The sequence below is a fragment of the Aythya marila genome (genome assembly GCF_965140915.1).
Source record: "Aythya marila genome assembly, chromosome: 7".
NCBI classification, from domain to species: domain Eukaryota; kingdom Metazoa; phylum Chordata; class Aves; order Anseriformes; family Anatidae; genus Aythya; species Aythya marila.
The window spans coordinates 16,198,075-16,217,162 of record NC_139048.1 but is presented as its reverse complement, the minus strand read 5'-3'; the positions used below and the strand labels follow the sequence as shown (position 1 = coordinate 16,217,162).

The window sequence follows — 19,088 nt, the reverse complement described above, 5'->3', positions numbered from 1 at the left end:
AAATGTATCTGCTGTTAGTTTTTCCTTTGCCTTTAAAATATTTTCTGAGGGGAAATGTTTTTAATCTTCTGTACTTGATGAATTATAGCTATTACATATTTTGCCCACATCTTTCATATGAAAGATGTTTTCCCCAGCTGTATGTCTGTGCTGTTTTGCTGTTGTGGGCCCTGGCATTTGACTGACCCCGTAGCAAACCATTACAAGAACCAGTTCAGCAGAGATAAGATGTACAAAAAAAGCACTTTTTTTTTTTGGTCATTTTATATACATAAGTGAGCTTATTGTGTGGACTGGACCAGTGTTGTGGAGAAAGGGAACTTAAATATGAGCAAGGATGGCCTTGTTTCACTGGCAGCATGTCACTAGGTCAGTTCTGTTCTAACGGTACATTGTGTTCTTGGAAAAAAGCATCACAAAGGAGAGCAGTTAGGGTATAGGTTTAGGCCTGAGAGCATAATTGTTATCGTATAGTCCTAGGGCTGGAGATTTCCAGCTACTGGGTCAGGTTTCAAGCACTATGAACTGGCTGTGTGCATTATCATTGTGTTTCTGATGCAATATGTATTCTAAACTGTGTAGTAGAAATTTAATAGAAAAAAAATGTCAAAATAAATGCTCAGATCCTTTCCTATGCTGGGAGGTTACTCTGAACTTTTGGTGATGGATCTTTTAATTAATTTCCAACTAGTTTAACTGCTCTTTCTAAACATGAATTTTTTAGTATTAATGCTTTAAAGCAACGTGCTATGAATTTCTTTTAACAAAAGCCTTAAATACACAATTATTTTCTTAGTCTAAAACGTGTCTATATGCTGCTGTAATCTCAGTGCTGTCCCTATAGCAACACATCTTTTGATGTCCACCATAGCAGGGAATTCTGTGAAGCTAACTTTATTAGTTGTCTTTGACCATTCCTGCTGTAGAGTTGTTCCCATTATGATCATAAGCTCATTCACAAGTTTGCAGCCATTTAACTTTATGTTAAGATGCTGTATGGTGAGAAGAGAGTCTCAGTAAGAATAGATTATATAAAAATTTATATAGAGAGAATGTGAATTTAAGGGGACAACACTTAAACTAAGATTTGAAGTGATTAATATATTTTTTAATAGTTTAATATATCACAGTTAAAAGTTAGGTGACTTAATCTCTTTTCTTGACACAGGACACTGCTATGAGCAAACTGTGGTTCAAGCAAGATGACAAATTTTTTTTGCCAAAAGCTTGTCTCAACTTTGAGTTTTTCAGGTATGGTATGTTAAATATAAAACAGAGATTGCTCTCTGAAAGTTTCTTGTTTGTTGGGAATCTGTGTTTCTGTGACAAAACCTTGCACGTATTGCAGCTTTAAAACAGTTGTCCTTGGTAGAATATGCACTAAGAATGAAATAGCAGGAAGGCTCATATAAATTATGCAGTAGATGAGTAGCAAGCAGTTGGAGGTACTCCATCTATGTATTAACAGGAAAGGTTTATCTAAAAAGGTTTTTAATTTACTTTTATTTTCTATATCTAGTACATCTGTTAGTAATATCTACTGCAAATTGCAGTACAACTTTTTTAAAATAGGAGTGTATTTTTTCATTAATAACTAAATGACAACTGTTTTGAAATTCTTTCTTTACCAGATACTATTCTGATATTCTTTTCCATTCAAATTCTGCTTAATTTGCATAATGCTTGCCAGTATACAGTTCTAACTGTTTAAAATGATAAGACTTCATTTGACACCAGTAACTATTTTTTTTAGATGAGCACCTTCTGCATTATCTATCAATGAAAGTGTGATTCTTACCTCAGGTTGCATGACAGAGTGCCGTAACATTAATTCTGATTTTGCATTATTTTAATCATAGGATGATTTATTTATTTACTTTTTAAAAATTAGCATGAAAATTATGTGTCTTCTTAATGTTCCAGATGCTTTATTTGGAGTAATAATATTTAACTTCAGAATTTAAAAAAAAAAAAAAAAAAAAAAGTACTGCTGTCTTCAGTTATTTCTGTGCTGGATTTCAGAAGGTGGAAATAATTTCAGGATCTCTCCTCCTTTGGCCTAATAAAATGTTTAAGTGATACTGCTAGAAATTGCTGTTAGATGGGCTTGAATAGTTGCTCATAGATGGGCTGTTGAGTCCTTGTTCTGAATAAGCACTGAACTTTTTTTCTGGGTGACCTTGGCAGAGCTTTAGATGGAGGGTTTTTTCCGAGTGTGTCAGAACTACTGTTGGCCACTGGTTGGGGAAAATAGGTTGTGTAGGCATTTCCTCTTTCATTTCGCAACTACAGGGCAAATGTTATAACTGTTTTAACTTTGTCAGTAAAGGGAAGGTCAAAATGGTTCCTTCTTGTCTATTACTCAGAAAACAACAAATGCAAAACTTTGAAGCCTTGGTTCTCACCCAATGGATTACCACTGGACCCTGTGTGGCCAGAATACCAAATGGGATTTTATTCCTGGGGACTGACTTTGTTAACAGTTGTTTGCTTGTTTGTTTTTTAATTCCAAATGAGGTGTGAGGAATCTGTAATACAGTTTATGAAAGATTAAAAAATAGTAACGAATAGTTATGTGGAGCACACAAGGGTATAGGTATGTGCACATACACCTGATATGGTGACAGTTTTTCCCAGTTAGATTTGTTCTTTGGTCTCAATGAACCATTTAAAAAAGTTAGGAGTACCTCAGCTTTGCTGGCTAATTTTATTTATTAAATTTGATGTTTTGCCTCATTCCTCCTAGGAATGGTCACGGGTGGAAAGATTGCTTGGTTCGTAGGGTTGAGGGTGAAAGTTGTTCTGTTTGGTTTTGTTTTTTAATAATTAAAAAAAAAAAAAGAAGATATGAATGGATGTGAAGATATTTTGACAATATTGGTTACATCACTTCCAAGAGAAGGGATAAGCACATTTGTCTGGTTTTGATACTTTAAAAGGATTCTTAGTGAATTTTGCTGAAACTGGTCTTGCAGGTGGTCATTAACATGTATAGTATTTTAATAGTGAGACAGGATTAAAACATCCATGGCTCTTATGGCCAAGTGAATTGGTGAATAATGCCATCTTAATAACTTGGTTTTCATAAAATGTTTTCGACTTATTCTAGATCAGAATGACAGTTATGCTGTAGCAGGTCACAAGAATCAGTTCACACAGCAGACTGCTTCAATAGGATAGGAAAAAAACGAGGCAGATTTTTACTACCTGCAGCCCTAATGATCATGGATCATTGGAAGAATTCCTGACCCAGATGTTCTAGCAGCAACTACTTTGTAGATGAATTAATATAAAGTTGCTGAGGGTGGTTTCTCCCTCAAACATATAAATCCAATAGGAACAGTTTGACTATATGAATCTTTTGAAGTCACCGTTTTCAAAAACTGAAAATCCTAAGATTCACTTACCGTAAGGTAAGTGGCATGATCCAGGCTGGTATAAAGACACACCACAGTAAAAATCTGACACAGAACTTCAACCTCCTTTGAAGCTGGATGGTTAAGAGCTTCTGCTTTTGTATGAATAATGACTTGAGAACTTAAGAAGTATCCTTTTCTAAAAGGATGCAAAATGCCAATGTAATGTGCTATTGCTTTGAAAACTCTATGAAAGTAATTATAAACTCAGCATATTGTTTCTCAAGTTTCAGAGATTGATGTTCAAATACAGTGCTAATTATATTTAACCTATATAAGGATATGTGCTACTTCCCAGTTTAAGAACTATTTCAAGCCATTTGAGAGCCTTTGATTAAAAACACTAGCTCTTAAGGTAACCTACTATGAACACTTCAGTGTTGACTCCAGCTATGTCACTTGCAGATCATGTTTGAAATGAGGAAAAGACCAGGCTAAGATTGTTTCAGTACATGAAATTGAGTTGAATTGAAATTGAATTGAAGCAATGGAGTTCTTTTGCTTCCTCAAGTCCAGTAAAAAGAATAAAAAGGTAGACTAGAAATAAGCATTTACTTACCAAATTGTCAGTAAGAGAAGACAACTCCCAGAACATTGTTATTGTAATCATTTTTTGTTATTTTTCACTCAATGACTAATGATTTAATAGTCTTCATTAGTTTTGAAATTCCCTGTTGGCCTTTGACAGCTAATGGGAAAGAATATGAGTTTGGAGGAAGATACAAGATAACAAAGGATTGACCTACACCTTTCTTTTAACTCAGTTTTAATTTAAAAAGTTCAATATTAATAGGACTTGCATCACGGGGCTTAGAAAAATTGCTCATTGTGGAAAATTCATATTGTAGAGGGAAATGCAAATAGCCGAGTCCTGTTTTTCTACTGACCTGTTTGCTTAAGTTATACAAGCCCAAGCCCTGAATAGTTAGCAGAGTGGTAGTAAAACAGCATGTCCTAAGCTGTAATTTCAGTCTAGAAGGCACAGATATATTCCCTAATAGAATTATTATATTTTTTTGTAATCTCTTCCTATGCTTTTTTCCTTAGTCCCTTAATTTAAAATGAAGAAATCAAAGCCTCACTTAAAATTATTAGGAACCTTCTTAAAAATACCTTTTCAATGTATACAAAAGTTGTTGGCGTGTGTGTTGTTGATGTGATCTGTCTTCATTGTACTTCATTAATACTGGTGTACATCATCAAGTACTGCACTATATGAGCCTAAACATATCTAATAACATGTCTCCGAATTTGATGATCGGTGGCTGCTTAGGGAAAATAAATGAAAGTGGCATGTTTTTTTAATTGCAAGCCCAGTCCTGACAGCAATTTGTCTTAGATACTGTACATTATTTCTGCAAAATTGATGATAAATTTATATGTATTTCAAAAGCTTTAGAAATATTTTTTCAACAAATAACTTGTCTTGAATTTGCAAATTGTTAAATTACAGAACTATTTATCAAATAGCAGTACTGTTGAAACATGGCTCGAGTCTTTGAGTTGTATTTCTTTTTGAGAAATTTGTGACAGTAGCATATGTGATCAGATGCTAATAATACAAAATTAGAGCTTTTATGGTAGTTTCCATTAAAAAGATATCATAAAGAATTACTGTGCTATGAAAGTGAGTATGCAAAAACTCTTTCCAGAGCTGACTTTGGGATGTACTGCGTGTTTTTCATACCACAAGTTGCTAATGTCTTGATTTTTATAACTACTTGATCTTCTCATAGAAGTATTAATCAAATTGTTCAATACACGGGCTGTCATTTTAGTCTGTTAAATAATGCTGTTTATCCAGGATGTATTTATTTTATCCTTGGTGAGTTCTGACCTGTGCAGCAAAGTAAATGTAACGTGTCTTGATTTATCAGCACAAGTAAAGGATTATCTTGGAATCTTCAGTGTATTTAGCATCACTCAAACCATAAGCAAGTTAAATAAATCTTTTCATGTACATTCGTATTTAGCTTCAAGACCTTCATAACGGGATCCGTCAGCATATTTGCAGTAAATATTGCTTCCTTCAGATCACAATTTAAAGGCCAAAAAAACCTGAGAAATAATTTTAAACTGCATATTTTACTTTCAACACTTTCTTCCAGCCCATTTGCTTACGTGGATCCCTTGCATTGTAACATGGCCTATTTGTACCTTGAACTACTCAAAGACTCCCTCAACGAGTATGCATATGCAGCAGAACTAGCTGGCTTGAACTATGATCTCCAAAATACCATCTATGGGATGTATGTAAGTACCCAAATCAAGGAAGAGCTTAGAGCCTTAAAACTACTTCCAGTCATCAACAGTTTTCTATTGATTTGATGGAAGGACTTTTATTTAAAAAAACAGCTTTTTCCATTGTGGGTCTAAGGCTGTTACTCCTTTTGATCTTGATTATTAACCATCCTTTATTTGATTTGAATTTTAAGTTGAATTTTGTTCAAAGTCTTCAACAAATCTTTCCATTCATACTAAGCAAATTTTCTTCTTTCTTTTTATGTCATACATGAAATGAATTAGTTGTAAGATTTCTTCCTTCATTTAAAAGAAAGAAAAAAGCAACCTAATTCAAGCTTACAGTTCTATTTCAGTTTGTCGGATACCTACTAAAAACTTTCCGACTGATGGGGTAGAAGACCCTTTTTTATGCTATTAAACAGCACCCTTCAGCTTTCCTATTCAAGGACTACTGATCATGAGGCTGCATATACATACTCTTCAGTCATGTTTCTTCATCCATTACTTTGTCACTGCTTGAGGTATCAAAGCATTTCTTTTGTTTTTCTTTTCGTTAGTCGCTACATTTATGCTGATCCTCTCCATTGCAACATGACATACCTGTTTATCAGGTTATTGAAGGATGATTTAAAAGAGTATACATATGCAGCACGCCTCTCAGGTTTGGTCTATGGCATTGCATCAGGAATGAATGCAATACTTGTAAGTAAGAAAAAAACACAGGAGGAAATTAAACAGCTTGGGAACTGTTGAGCTTGGAGAAAACATTTGACTTCTGCATTTCTAAATGAGATGGTTAACGTTTTTTCCCTTGCATATATGTCATGAACTAAAGACAAAGCAAAGCAGTGCATTTTAATTAGAACTAAATGACCTCTTTGAGATTGCAGTGTCTTGTGAACACGTGTGCAGTGCAGCTGTTGCATTCTAGTTCACATTTTCACTTGCTTGCATGGTAATCTTGAAAGTATTATTACTAGTTTCTATATGAAAAGATGGAACTTTCTGTTGAATGAGCTCTAGCTTTACATATTCTGTCATAATCCTCTAATTCTACTGTAGTAAGCTATGGAAATGGATTGTGCATGTGCTCATTAGAAGGCATCGCTGGATATTTGTCTTTTCCTTAGTATGTGTTTTTATTGGGTGTTTTATCATGCATTGTAAAGTGACAATATTTCACTGAGAAATACTGATGATATGATGAATGGTTATTTTTTATTTACCTTCATGTATGAGGTTTTAATAATCTCTTGATGGTCCACAAAAGCTTTTAACAGGACTTCATTATATAACAACTTATTTGGAAATTTCCTGTGTTATTTTCAAGTCATCTTACTAAGAGAACATACTATATATTGTCCTTGTATTTTATGTATGAAAAAGTGCTGTCTCTTTATCCTTGGATTTTCTTTTTTTATCCAATACAAATCAAGTATCTCATTTTCTGTAGCATTCACTTAACTGACTGAGGACTTGGTTATCTGTTCTCAGTCTCAAAGCTTGCTGAAGTTTCCATGGTTAGTGGTGTGAGGTGGGGATAATTTTTCCTCATTTCTAGTCACAGTTCAAAATTTTAGAGTTATTTTAAATATTAGCTGTTTCTTCTAGGAAGTTCATATTCCTCTATTATAAAGATTATATGTTCATATTCCTCTATTATAAAGATTATATTTTCACGTAAAATCAGGTTACTCTGTTTTGATATCTGGGCAATTCTAATACTCTTTACTACATTGTAGGGTTTTTTTGTGTTTAATAACTGTATAGTGTTGATACTTTAAGCAAGGATAGTAACTAGCTTTACTAAGAATACTCACCTACATGTTTATAAAACTGGGTTCTTCTGCTAATCTGTTCTGCTAATCTAGGGTGTCAACCTTTGCCATAAATCCATTTAATGTATCTCCTTCTTTAAATTCATTGTTTAGATATGTTTCAGTAACTGTAGAAGAAAAAACTTCTTCCTAGTGTAAAGCAGAAATTGATCTACATATTGTTTTGTGCCCTAAAATTTAGTTTTATCCTGATAAAGAAACTGCACTAATCCTATTGTTTCACCTACATACCAAGTTTTGAAGATTTTTTTCCCTCTGAAAGGCCTTTGGATGCCATTTTTCATTGGGCAAAACTTTCTATGCATATGATGCAATCATATAGCATATGTATTGTTGTTTTATGGTTTGTTTTGTGCTTTAATGATCTAGCTTATCTAGCTTGATGTATGCGTTCCATAAAATCTGTGTGATCAGATTGGTGTCTCTAAGATTGTAGATTAACTAGCTGGATGTTTCAGTGCAGCACCATCCTCTATTATAAATTGTATAGTAGTTGGCAGTACCCCTTTTCTCATACTATTGCTTACTTACACTTGCATAAAATATATTTTTATTCAACAAGATAAATATGAAACAGTTAAAAGTAAATTGGAGGTAATATTTAAGAGGACTGTGACTTTAGTTCCATTATTAAAATGTGAAACCTAGAGTAAAACCATTTCAGTACTCCAAACATATTGTTTACTGAATGAACTCAATACTTAAAAATGTTAAGAATCTGTGCTCTGAGTACAACTACTAGTATGAATTTACATTAATTCTCTGAGTTCATTACTCTTGGGTAAATATGCAATATTTTATTCATCAATTGATAGAGGGATTTTAATTTAGTATAAATTAATGTTGAGTAACACTGAAATTAGATTGAAAAGTTTACTGTTCATTGAATTATGTGAGATTTGGTAATTGTTTTGTTCTTACTTCATCTTCTGTACTTAAAGCAAATTATGCACTTTTTCCGTAGCTTTCTGTAAAAGGTTATAATGACAAGCAACATATCTTGCTCAAGAAGATCATAGAGAAAATGGCTACTTTTGAGATCGATGAAAAAAGATTTGAAATTATCAAGGAAGCGGTAAGCTATGTGAAAAGTTGAAATTTTAAAGTAATTTAAAATTGAATGCATTGACTTGAAGTGAAATCTTGAGAGTTAATTATCCATGCAACTTCAAAATGACATTCTGCCTCACTGGGGCTGTGAACGTTTTTTTTTTTTTTGTGGCTGAGTTCCCCAGAGTGTCAATATTAAATTCTTTGGTTAAAATAATTGGCCCTGGAATCTTCTCTCAGTTGGTCAGTCTTAATGATTGACTAAGGGATTGCAACTTGCTTTGATGTGAGTAGAAATCAAGAAGGGGAAAAGGAAAAACCTTATATCCTGTCTTACAATTTGGAAAGGCCCTAGTGGGATCTAGGCACATGGGATGAAGGGGGAAAGCAACATTTCTTCTCCCCAGAGGTGAAGGGGACCTCTGTTCCTGGGCCAAGATCATTTGGTGCAGAAGTAACCAGTTGTTTATGTACATAATGAGTTCTACATGTCTAATTCTTAAATTTAGTGACTTATCTATATATATGGAATATAAGTTAGAAAGTTTTACCTAGGTGTGACAAATATAAAGGTAAAACAAACCAACCCACTAAATGACAACAAACAAAAGCAGAAACAAATGAAAAAAAAAAAAAGCACAAGTCTGTAATCTGTTTGGGGTAATTTTCATTTGAGATGTTTTCCCCTCTTTGTCTTTACGGTTCGCTTAAGCTTTGCCTCTGTGAAATGACAAAGCATGCATAATACAGATTTTTATTACATAGACCATTTCTGTATATAAAATAATGACAAAATTAGAAAAAAAAATATCAAATCAGTTGTGGAAATAGCAAGTTTTCCCCACATATTTACGCCTGCAGATTAGGGAAGTAACTGTGTGCTTCTGTTTGAAACAGAGGGATGCGTCCTCAGCAACTTCATGCTGCTTGTTTCTTACCCATACAATCTGAAATGAGTTACTTTTGTCTTGTAATGGATATGATGTGCTAATTAGCATATCTGTAGATCCAGGAGATTCCAACTTAATGAAACTATTAGTTCGCACTTCCAATTCTTCCTGTAGAGAAAAAAGGGTTTCTTTATTTTGGAAAGGTGCATCTGGACTAGGAAGGGGTTCCTTTGGAGAAGCTCACTGAGCTCTCCAAAGAGAGCTCATACTTCCTTTATTCAAGCTAAGAACGCAAAAAATTTCTCAGATGATTCTGTATTTTCCCTAGGCTGAAATAGTTAGAAATTAACTGGAAGAAAAACATATTTTCTATTAGCCAAGTTTTACTTTTCCCTGGACAGTCGTCATAGTATGCATGTTTTCTGGTTACAGCCACTTGATCTAGCATACTTTAATTAGGCTCTGTCTACAATCATTTAACTTTTAGCCATTAATTTTATGAAGAAATTTGGTTTCATTCTCATTTAAACAATCTTAATGGTAACTACTTAATCCATAGCCTCGCAAGCCCACATTACTACTAAGATGATTTGGCTTAACGTGGCTTTTGAATTGATCTAGGAGAATGTTCTTGGCATTTGTAACGGACCTTTTTGATGGTACACAAAGTTGAGAGTAGAGGGTTAATATTTCATGTTTAGTTATGGAGGTCTATAATTTGAACTTGATTTTGTTTCAGTACATGAGATCACTTAACAACTTCAGGGCTGAACAGCCTCACCAGCATGCGATGTATTATCTCAGACTCCTGATGACAGAAGTTGCTTGGACCAAAGATGAATTAAAAGAAGCTCTTGATGGTAATGTTCTGCTAATTTTAAAGTTTATTCTTTTTCATTTTTTTTTAATGGAAAATGTCTTATAACTAATGAAGGTACCTATTTTGAACTCTGCCCACTATTTAAGTGAGCTGCTGCAGTGCCAGACCTGTGCTGACTCTTCTGGGTGTTGATGCCTCTACACTTGTCCTCCAGTTTCTAGAAAGTTGAATAGTTCAGACAAAGGGCTGTACGAAGGTATGGACTCAACTTGATCTGGCCCTGCCATCAATCTAATGCAACTTCCTGCCAGTGCTAGGGAAGCAAGTTGTTGAAAACTTTAATGGCTTTGTGGACATGAAGCCTGGGTATAGTGACACCAGTGCTTAAACCAAAACTAAATTTTCCAGGACTCCAGCTGACATTTGCAGACACTTTGAAGTGTATCTGCATTGTACTTCGCAACATGCATACTGTTTTGTGTTTTGCATTGTCCACGGATCCTAAGTTCAGTTTCTGTAGATAATAAAGATTATAAAGAAGACTGGTTCTTAAGAAAGAGGTGCCCTGTGGTTTGGGGATTTTAAAGTAAGAGATTTAATTGATTTTGGTATTTGCTGAAGAACTCTTCCCTATCTCTATCTTACTGTGTTATAACTAAAGGCTGTTACTGGGATAGTTTGCAAAATACTTTGTAATATCTCCTTGGAATACACTGAGACATTCTTTTCAAGAAGAATATCTGACTTTGGTTTTTATTTGAGGGGTGGATTCAGAATACACATCCTTAATTGTCTGACTGACATGTATCATACTGTGTAAAGTTCTGATGTTGAGCATTGCGTCATTAGATGCCCGAAGCCAGCTGCACAGAGGTTTATGAGTTTTTCCATAGGAGTGCTCAAGGACAAAAATATAAATGTTTAGCTGTATGGTCTCTTGAATGATTGCAGAATATCTTAAAGATTAGCAGTTGTGCCAGTGCTGCCAGTCAATGACAAAACTAATGCTGAGTTTCATGGCAGTAGATTCATCTTAATAACAGCCCCATTTCAAAAACAAATGTTCTGTTCCTTGTGTAAGTTGTCTTTATAAAATTAATTTTATTCTATTTAGCATCAGAATGGTTAAAAATGGAATGCTGGAATGGAATGCTGTCTACTTAGCATTGCTGGAAATCTGCTTGAAATACAAGGAGTTGAAGCATGAATTATTTTCCTCTCATCTTCTTCCAGTGCAACTGTCGTGGTTCCGCTCGAGTGGGCAACCGAGCTCCACCACAGCCGCTCTCTCACTCCCCCTCCTCAAAGAGGAATGGGGAAAAAATATGTGAAAAGGGCTCAAAGGTTGAGATAAGGATGAGAAAATCACGCAGTAATTATTGTAATGGGCAAAATAGACTCAGTATAAGGAGATAGTAAGATTTATTGCTTATTACTAACAAGCTAGAGAAGTGAGAAACAAAGGAAAGAAACCAAAAGCACCTTCCCCCCCATCCACCCTCTTCCATCTCCTCCCCCTGAGCGGTGCAGGGGAACGGCGGAATGGGGGTTATGGTCAGTCTACAGCACTTCTTCTCTGCCGCTCCTTCTCGGTCACTCTCGTCCCCTGTGCTGTGGGGTCCCACCCATGGGATGCAGTCCTTGATGAACTGATCCGGCGTGGGCTTCCCACAGGCAGCAGCTCTTCCAGAACTGCTCCAGATATGGGTCCGTACCACGGGGTCCATCCCTCAGGAGCAAACTGCTCCAACCTGGCTCCCCCACGGGCAGCAGCTCCTGCCAGGTCACCTGCTCCTGCGTGGTCTCCTCTCCACGGGCTACAGGTCCGGCCCGGAATCTGCTCCAGCAGGGGTTTTCCACAGGCCGCAGCCTCCGTTGGTGCAGGGCCACCTGCTCCACCGTGGTCTCCTCCAGGGGCTGCAGCGTGGAACTCTGCCCCACCGTGGTACTCCATGGGCTGCAGGGGGACATCCTGCTTCGCCATGGTCCTCACCACAGGCCGCAGGGGACTTCTGCTCCGGCACCTGGAGCACCTCTCCCCCTCCTTCTGCACTGACCTTGGCGCCTGCAAGGCCGTTCCTCACTCCTCTTGCTCTCCCAGCTGCTGTCTGGCGCAGCATTTTTTTCCCTGTCTTAAATATGTTCTCACAGAGGCGCAAAACAACATCGCTTATTGGCTCAGCTCGGGTCAACAATGGGGCCCTTACCAAACATGGGGCAGCTTCTAGATCCTTCTCACAGAAACCACCCCTATGGCCCCCTGTTACCAAAACCTTGCCAGGTAAATCCACTACAGCAACCCCAAACTTTTGCACTATTAATTAGCAGTTTTAGAAACAAAAATTAAGATGAGGATTATGCAACAGTAAAAGGACCATTTTCTTTTCTGAAGGTCTTGTAATGCACGTTTAAAATCAAAAAGAAGTAGGGATTCATGTGGAGTCAGGGAATTAACAATGAATCTATTGACTTCAGGATGAACACCCCCGTCCATTTAACCATCCCTCATTTCTTATTCTGTTGATTCTGTATTTTAAACTATACTTGGCTTTATATATGAAAACTGCTTTACAAAGGTAGGCTAACGTAGAATGTGTGTATGTGCTCTGAGAAATGTTGCAAAAATATTTTTCGTGTATATTGTTTGTTGCAAGGATATTGTCAAAACACCATATTTCAGTTGATTTTTTTTTAATTCAAGGTGATAGATGTAAAATGTGTTTCTTGAGCATGATAAACTGCATGCTTCTTGTTTAGTTAATATCTAAGGCTTTATCTTGGAACACCATTTGAATGACTGCAACTATTCCCTCTGGAGAGGGAATGTTTGCTCAGAATAATTGGAAAGAAGGCTTAAGAAGGCTTTTTTTTCCTTCTCTTTTTGGAATCTGGGTCAGACGGTATTTGAATTCTAAAGCAAGCTATATGATGAGTGTTGCTGTTTAGACCTGGAAACTTTCAAATGTTGCATTTTTAAGTAGAGATTCACTTTTTTTATGATGATGACTTTCTCTTCTTCCAAGAAGTATACCTTACCTAATAATGAGTTAGGTACTTCCTAATGTAAAAATGTATATAATTGATTTAACTGTGTTAATATCTATTCTAGATGTCACTCTTCCCCGCCTCAAGGCCTTTATATCTCAGTTGTTGTCACGGTTACACATCGAAGCTCTTCTCCATGGCAATATAACAAAACAGGTTGGTGTGATACTTTCTATAATAACACAGTTTTTAGTTAAAAGCAGCATTAAAAATTGAAGGCTAGTTTAACCTTCTTAGATCTTAATGCAGCTTTGCCAAATGTGATTTCATAATTTGACTTTATTATTATCTTTTTTTATCTTTATGGTACTATCACAGTGTCATTTTTTCCACTTTAGATTTATTAGGCTAAGTACTGCCCTTGTGTTGCTCTTGGAAATTTAATAAAAAACAGCTTATGATCTAAATATTTTGAAGTCTCTGTTGCATGTCTTTGCTGTAATGTGATCAAGCTGTGTAAGGAATGATGTGCTACAGATCCTGCTATTCTATTTAAAAGTATCAGGCTAACTAACAAAGCTTTAACAATCCAAGATCCTGCAAAATGATTTGCTTTGGACAAAGCTGAACAGGAATGGTGGTCCATAAAAAACAATCCTCAACTTTCACTTGTTTCTTTGGGAATAAAAAACAGAAAATGTTAGTTCTGTCTTCAGTTAAAATAGTTATAGCATGTACTTGTGTAGGAAATTTAATAAAATATTTGAATATATGTATAAAAACAAAATTCAATACCTTTCTTGTATTTAAAACATGATGTTTTTGCATTCTGTCTTTGGAAAGCTGGTATAGCAGTATTCCTGTCAAAATATTATATTAGCTCTGGGACATTTTACTGGCAGGAGATGTTATAAAACACTGCTCGTGACTGCTGAATGTATGGAGCATGTAGTATAATAAGGAAAGTGGAGGGGGTAGTGAAGCTTGTATTCCTTCTTAATTTCTTATACACCTGTATATGAAAGTCAGTTCTTATGTTTTTTTCTTCCAGGCTGCATTAGGAATTATGCAGATGGTTGAGGACACTCTCATAGAGCACGCTCATACAAAGCCACTCCTTCCCAGTCAGCTAGTGAGATACAGGGAAGTGCAACTTCCTGACAGTAAGTTAAATGTTTCACTTATAAATCTTTAATGCACGTTAAACCAAGATTTTCTGTCTGCTAATGGCATTTTAAGATCAATAGTACTCTGTTTATTGGAGTTCGTTTCAAAGTCAGATTTACTTCAAATTACTTTAAACTGCAAATTTAGCAAATTGTGGTTTTGTTATGTAAAATTACACATGAATTTATGACTTTTTCCTGTCGTACTTGAAAATGAATTTGATGTCATTTTTAATGTATGTGCATAAGTTGGCTTTCATTCCTTATTCACTCTGTATGATTTATGGAAACAGGAACCCTGTCACATTCATTGCTACACGTAGTATATATAAGTGTCCCTCTTTGAGCAGTTTTGAGTATTAATTGAATATTCAGTGAAGGATTGTCCAAAAACCTCTTGTTGATTGAGGGGGAAAAAGCGATTACTCAGAAAACTTTCTGTGATATAATTTCTTCTGGTTTCATAGTGCTTTTATGATTTTATTTTTATTGTGCAAAAAATCTTACGTCTAAGAAGTCAGATACAAAGAATCCTGGGAGTTATACAGGACTGATGACATTTTTGGCTACACAGCCAGGCCCAATTACTGTATCTGATCAGCAGCCTCTGGAAACTACTATATGCCAAAGAAGCTATTGGTGTTAAGTGCTAATTATTTTTTTTTATGTTCAGAAATGCTTCTGACAAATTGTCTTTAGAAACTGTATACATGTGATGTCATACAGAACTTACAGAATTCCATTCCAGTTCCAACAGTATTTGCTTGAGGAGAAAGGAGACAAGTTTCAATTCACTTGCTGATATGCTTAGGCTATGACATTTTGATATGTTAAAATAATCATTTTTTGTCTGTTTCATAAAAAGCTTGCTTGATCTGTTAATGGTTGATCACTCATGAAATGGAATTATAATAAAATGATTAAGACTTTTAAAGTAGAATTTCCACTACCTTTTTAATTCTGGACAATAAGAATGTATGCCTTTGTGAACTTAATTGTTTTAACTTTGTCTTTTAGGAGGGTGGTTTGTATATCAACAGAGAAATGAAGTTCATAACAATTGTGGCATTGAAATATATTACCAGACAGATATGCAGAGCACTTCTGAGAATATGTTTTTGGAGCTCTTTTGTCAAATTATCTCAGAACCATGCTTCAATACTCTGCGCACCAAGGAACAATTAGGTAAGTTTTCTCATAGTGATTATTTGTCTGTATAGACGCATACACACACGTTCACACAATTACATGAGTCATGATGAGGTGTTCTTTCCCTGCTTAGTGAATGCCATTTAAAGGACACATAGTAAATGCAAATCATTTTAACTGCTGATGATTCAAAGGAATGTCACTGTGCACATATTCTTAATTAAGGAGAAGTAAGCCAAATTTTTAAAGTAAGTCTGAAATATCTGAAATAATCTTTAGTTAAAAAAAAATCGATGTGCAGAAACGTGTTTTGTTGTTGTTGTGTTGTTTTGTTTTGTTTAACACCAAATAGACATTTAGGAGAATTTTTACAAAGAAGAAATTAAATCAGTTTTGTAAATTTTAGATCTTCTTAGAGAATCAGCAGCAATTGGGTCTTTTCTGCTCGTGACCTCACTTCCAGACTTGCTTGAGGATTCATGAGCTTTAGTTGAGGATTCGTAAGCCTTAGCTTAGGAATGCTACTGCATTGGTAATGGTAAGCTGCAATACTGATGAAATCCTGAATGCATTGTAAGAATACAGCTATTTACTAGTAAGTACAAATAATCATTACCTGAACCAGTAAGACTGAAAACTGCTAAGTTTATTCCAGTTAGGATAACAAGGAGAGACAGGCATTTTACATAAGTTTGCATGATTGAAATACATGTAAGTAGTACAGTTGCTTTTTTATTATTATTTTATTTTTCCAAAGATGAGAGGCAGAGGAATGTCTCAGTATGATGACTGAATGGAAAAATAACATCAGTATCATTACAGCATTATGAATTACCAGGGAGATCAGGCAAGATTAGACTTCTTGTAAGCAGAACCAGCCACATCACATTGATCTAGTTAGATACCTGTTGAAAATAGTGCAGGACCCAGGTTGCTTAGCTGGTTTTTGGAATGTGTTGGTGGCAGGTTTCTCACAGAAGCTGGAGGTAACTGCTAAAGAGGAGGTGGGGAAAACCAGTGAGGAAGAACTGTGTGATTATGTCAGTACAGCAACCCGTATGGTGTGACTACCAAATAGTAGAGTTCACAAGACTTAGGAGGGAAGATAGCCAAAATACCAGCAAAATTCAGTAAGCTCAATGGAATTGTTAGTAAGGTCTCTGAGAAAGCTAGGGGGAAAAGAATTTCAAGAGTTAGCAGTCTGTTTAACAATAGAAGTAGTAACAAGGACTCATTCAATGAATACTTCAGAAATACAAGAAAGACAAAGGGAAAAGGAGTAAATTTTAAAGAGATCAGGCATGATGAACTCTACATTTCAAAAGCAAAATGCTGGGAAACTGGAACTAGAAATCTTAAAACTGAGAATTTTCAGATGGTAGGTGTGGTACTGGAAAAATCAGAAGGGTAAGTGCTATGCCATTCTTTTTAAAACAAAAGAGAGAAGAGAATGGAAATTGCAGATCAATTAGCTTCATTCTAATTCCTGGGGAAGAAAATCGTATGTTACCAAAGCAGTTATAAACTCATAGGAGACAACTGAGAAACAATTACTAGGCAAACTCATTTCAAAGTAACCTTTTTTTTATATGGTGTGTGGCTGGCTGGATGAAAATGGCGATGTCATGGGTCTCATCTTGATAGTATGAAAGGCACGTAACATTCTCAAACAAGCTACAGGGAGAGCCTAAATGTAAATGCTACACATTTGGATGGAAAGTTATGACTGGAGAACAAATAAGAATAGTTCATTAGAAAAATGTCATTCTCTATTCTCATCCAATGCTATTTAGTATTTTCTTCAACTCTCTGGATGATAGAAGACTGAATATACTTCCTAAATCTTCAGATAATACTAAGCTGGGAGAGGCTGCAAGTGTGTGGGAAGACAGAATTAGAATTCAAAATTAGTTTGACATTCTGGAAACATGACTTGAATACAGATAAGATGCTATTTGGTAGGAACAGTTTGGCAGGAATAATCAACAGCACAGACACAAGATTGAAGCAATTGGCTAGGTAGCAGTTCTGTAGAAAACAATCACTAGATTACTGTGGGTCAGAAGTAGAACATAAATGAACATTGTCAAGCTGCTGTCTAAAAGAAACACTGGGATATATAAAGGGAAGCTTCCAAGATGAACACGCAATAATATTTCTGTGTTCAAGAATTTTAAAATACTATGTCCAGTTTTGACACAAAGAACAGCATCAAGGAACAATTAGGAAGCCATAAAATGACATTTAAAATACTGAAATGTGACAGGTTTATTATAAAAAGGGGAAGAAGACGGAAGAAAATCTTAGGTATTTAGATAATCAAAAGCTGCAAAAAAGGAAGGGAAAATATTTCCTTTGTATCTAATTGATAAGATAAGAAATAAATCTCTTGCATTGCAGCAAAGTGAATTCACATTAGTCTTTATGGAAAAATAGTAAGTTCCTGTTGTTGAGTCTGATCAAGTGCTAGAGTACAGCCTGATTTCTGCTTACCTAATCCTACTGACAATTGCTTTTGTTTTTTCTTGGTCTGCCTCATCTCCTCCTCACCCCTCCCCTGAACTGATACCTCAGTGAAATAAAGATGTTTTAAAACAAGTACAGTGACATATTTTGAAAACCTGTATTCATGATACAGAATTAGATGTAGCATTAAATTGCAACCCTTTCAAACTTGCCATGTTTATCAAACTTAATGCTGGAACAGAGGAGTTCTTTAAATTTGTCACTGTTTTTCCAAGGTTACATTGTGTTCAGTGGTCCGCGTAGGGCAAATGGCATACAAGGACTACGATTTATTATCCAATCTGAAAAGCCGCCACACTATTTAGAAAGCAGAGTGGAAGCATTCTTAAAGACTATGGAGAAATGCATAGAAGATATGTCAGAAGAGGCCTTCCAAAAACACATCCAAGCTTTAGCAATTCGTCGTCTAGACAAACCAAAGAAGCTGTCTGCAGAATGTGCTAAATATTGGGGAGAAATAATTTCTCAGCAGTATAACTTCGACAGAGGTAAGAAAAACTATAATTTCTTTAAAGATGAATGCTATACTTTGGCTACGTTTGTAACTGTTGAATGTGAGCATGTTCATTTGGGAACAGCTTAAACTTTTACATAGCCAGTGTTTAATTTCATACACTTCTTGTGGTTTCAATCCTATAAATTGCATTTCTTCATTCTGCCCTGAGAAAATACCTCATTTTTGCAGCCCATGGTCTCTTTGCTGTAGGTGTTGTTACTAATAGAGGATAAATCTGTTCCCTGATGTTCCCCACGTGACAGGGGGTGGTGAGTGCTTCATTGTCCTTGCGTCCTTTCCTTTAAGGCTCAGTGAGACGTAGAATAGGTCAAGCACTGGAAGTGGTTTGGATGTAATTGTTGGTGTTGTCTAAGCTTAAATTTTGGTCTGTGCAGTTCAGACAGATGTCTTTATTACATGTGTGCTTAATACTTGACTGAGATGCATTCGAATGCTCTTTGATGTTCCTGACAGCACAGGCATTACTATGAATCCAATTCCTGTTTCC

General features: G+C 35.7%; 1 protein-coding gene across 3 annotated transcripts in view; it reads left to right on the top strand.

The window, feature by feature from the left end:
* Positions 1-19,088, top strand: part of IDE (insulin degrading enzyme) — a 72,006-nt gene that overhangs the window by 35,826 nt on the left and 17,092 nt on the right. For 2 of the 3 annotated variants that reach the window (XM_082764733.1, XM_082764731.1), the window contains exons 14-21: positions 1,169-1,251; positions 5,525-5,669; positions 8,463-8,573; positions 10,178-10,298; positions 13,368-13,459; positions 14,295-14,406; positions 15,427-15,594; positions 18,300-18,572. In XM_082764733.1, the coding sequence (XP_082620859.1) occupies positions 1,169-1,251; positions 5,525-5,669; positions 8,463-8,573; positions 10,178-10,298; positions 13,368-13,459; positions 14,295-14,406; positions 15,427-15,594; positions 18,300-18,572 (1,105 nt within the window). Of the gene's footprint in view, positions 1-1,168; positions 1,252-5,524; positions 5,670-6,217; positions 6,363-8,462; positions 8,574-10,177; positions 10,299-13,367; positions 13,460-14,294; positions 14,407-15,426; positions 15,595-18,299; positions 18,573-19,088 lie in introns of all 3 variants that reach the window. The other variant, XM_082764732.1, reaches the window with a different exon arrangement.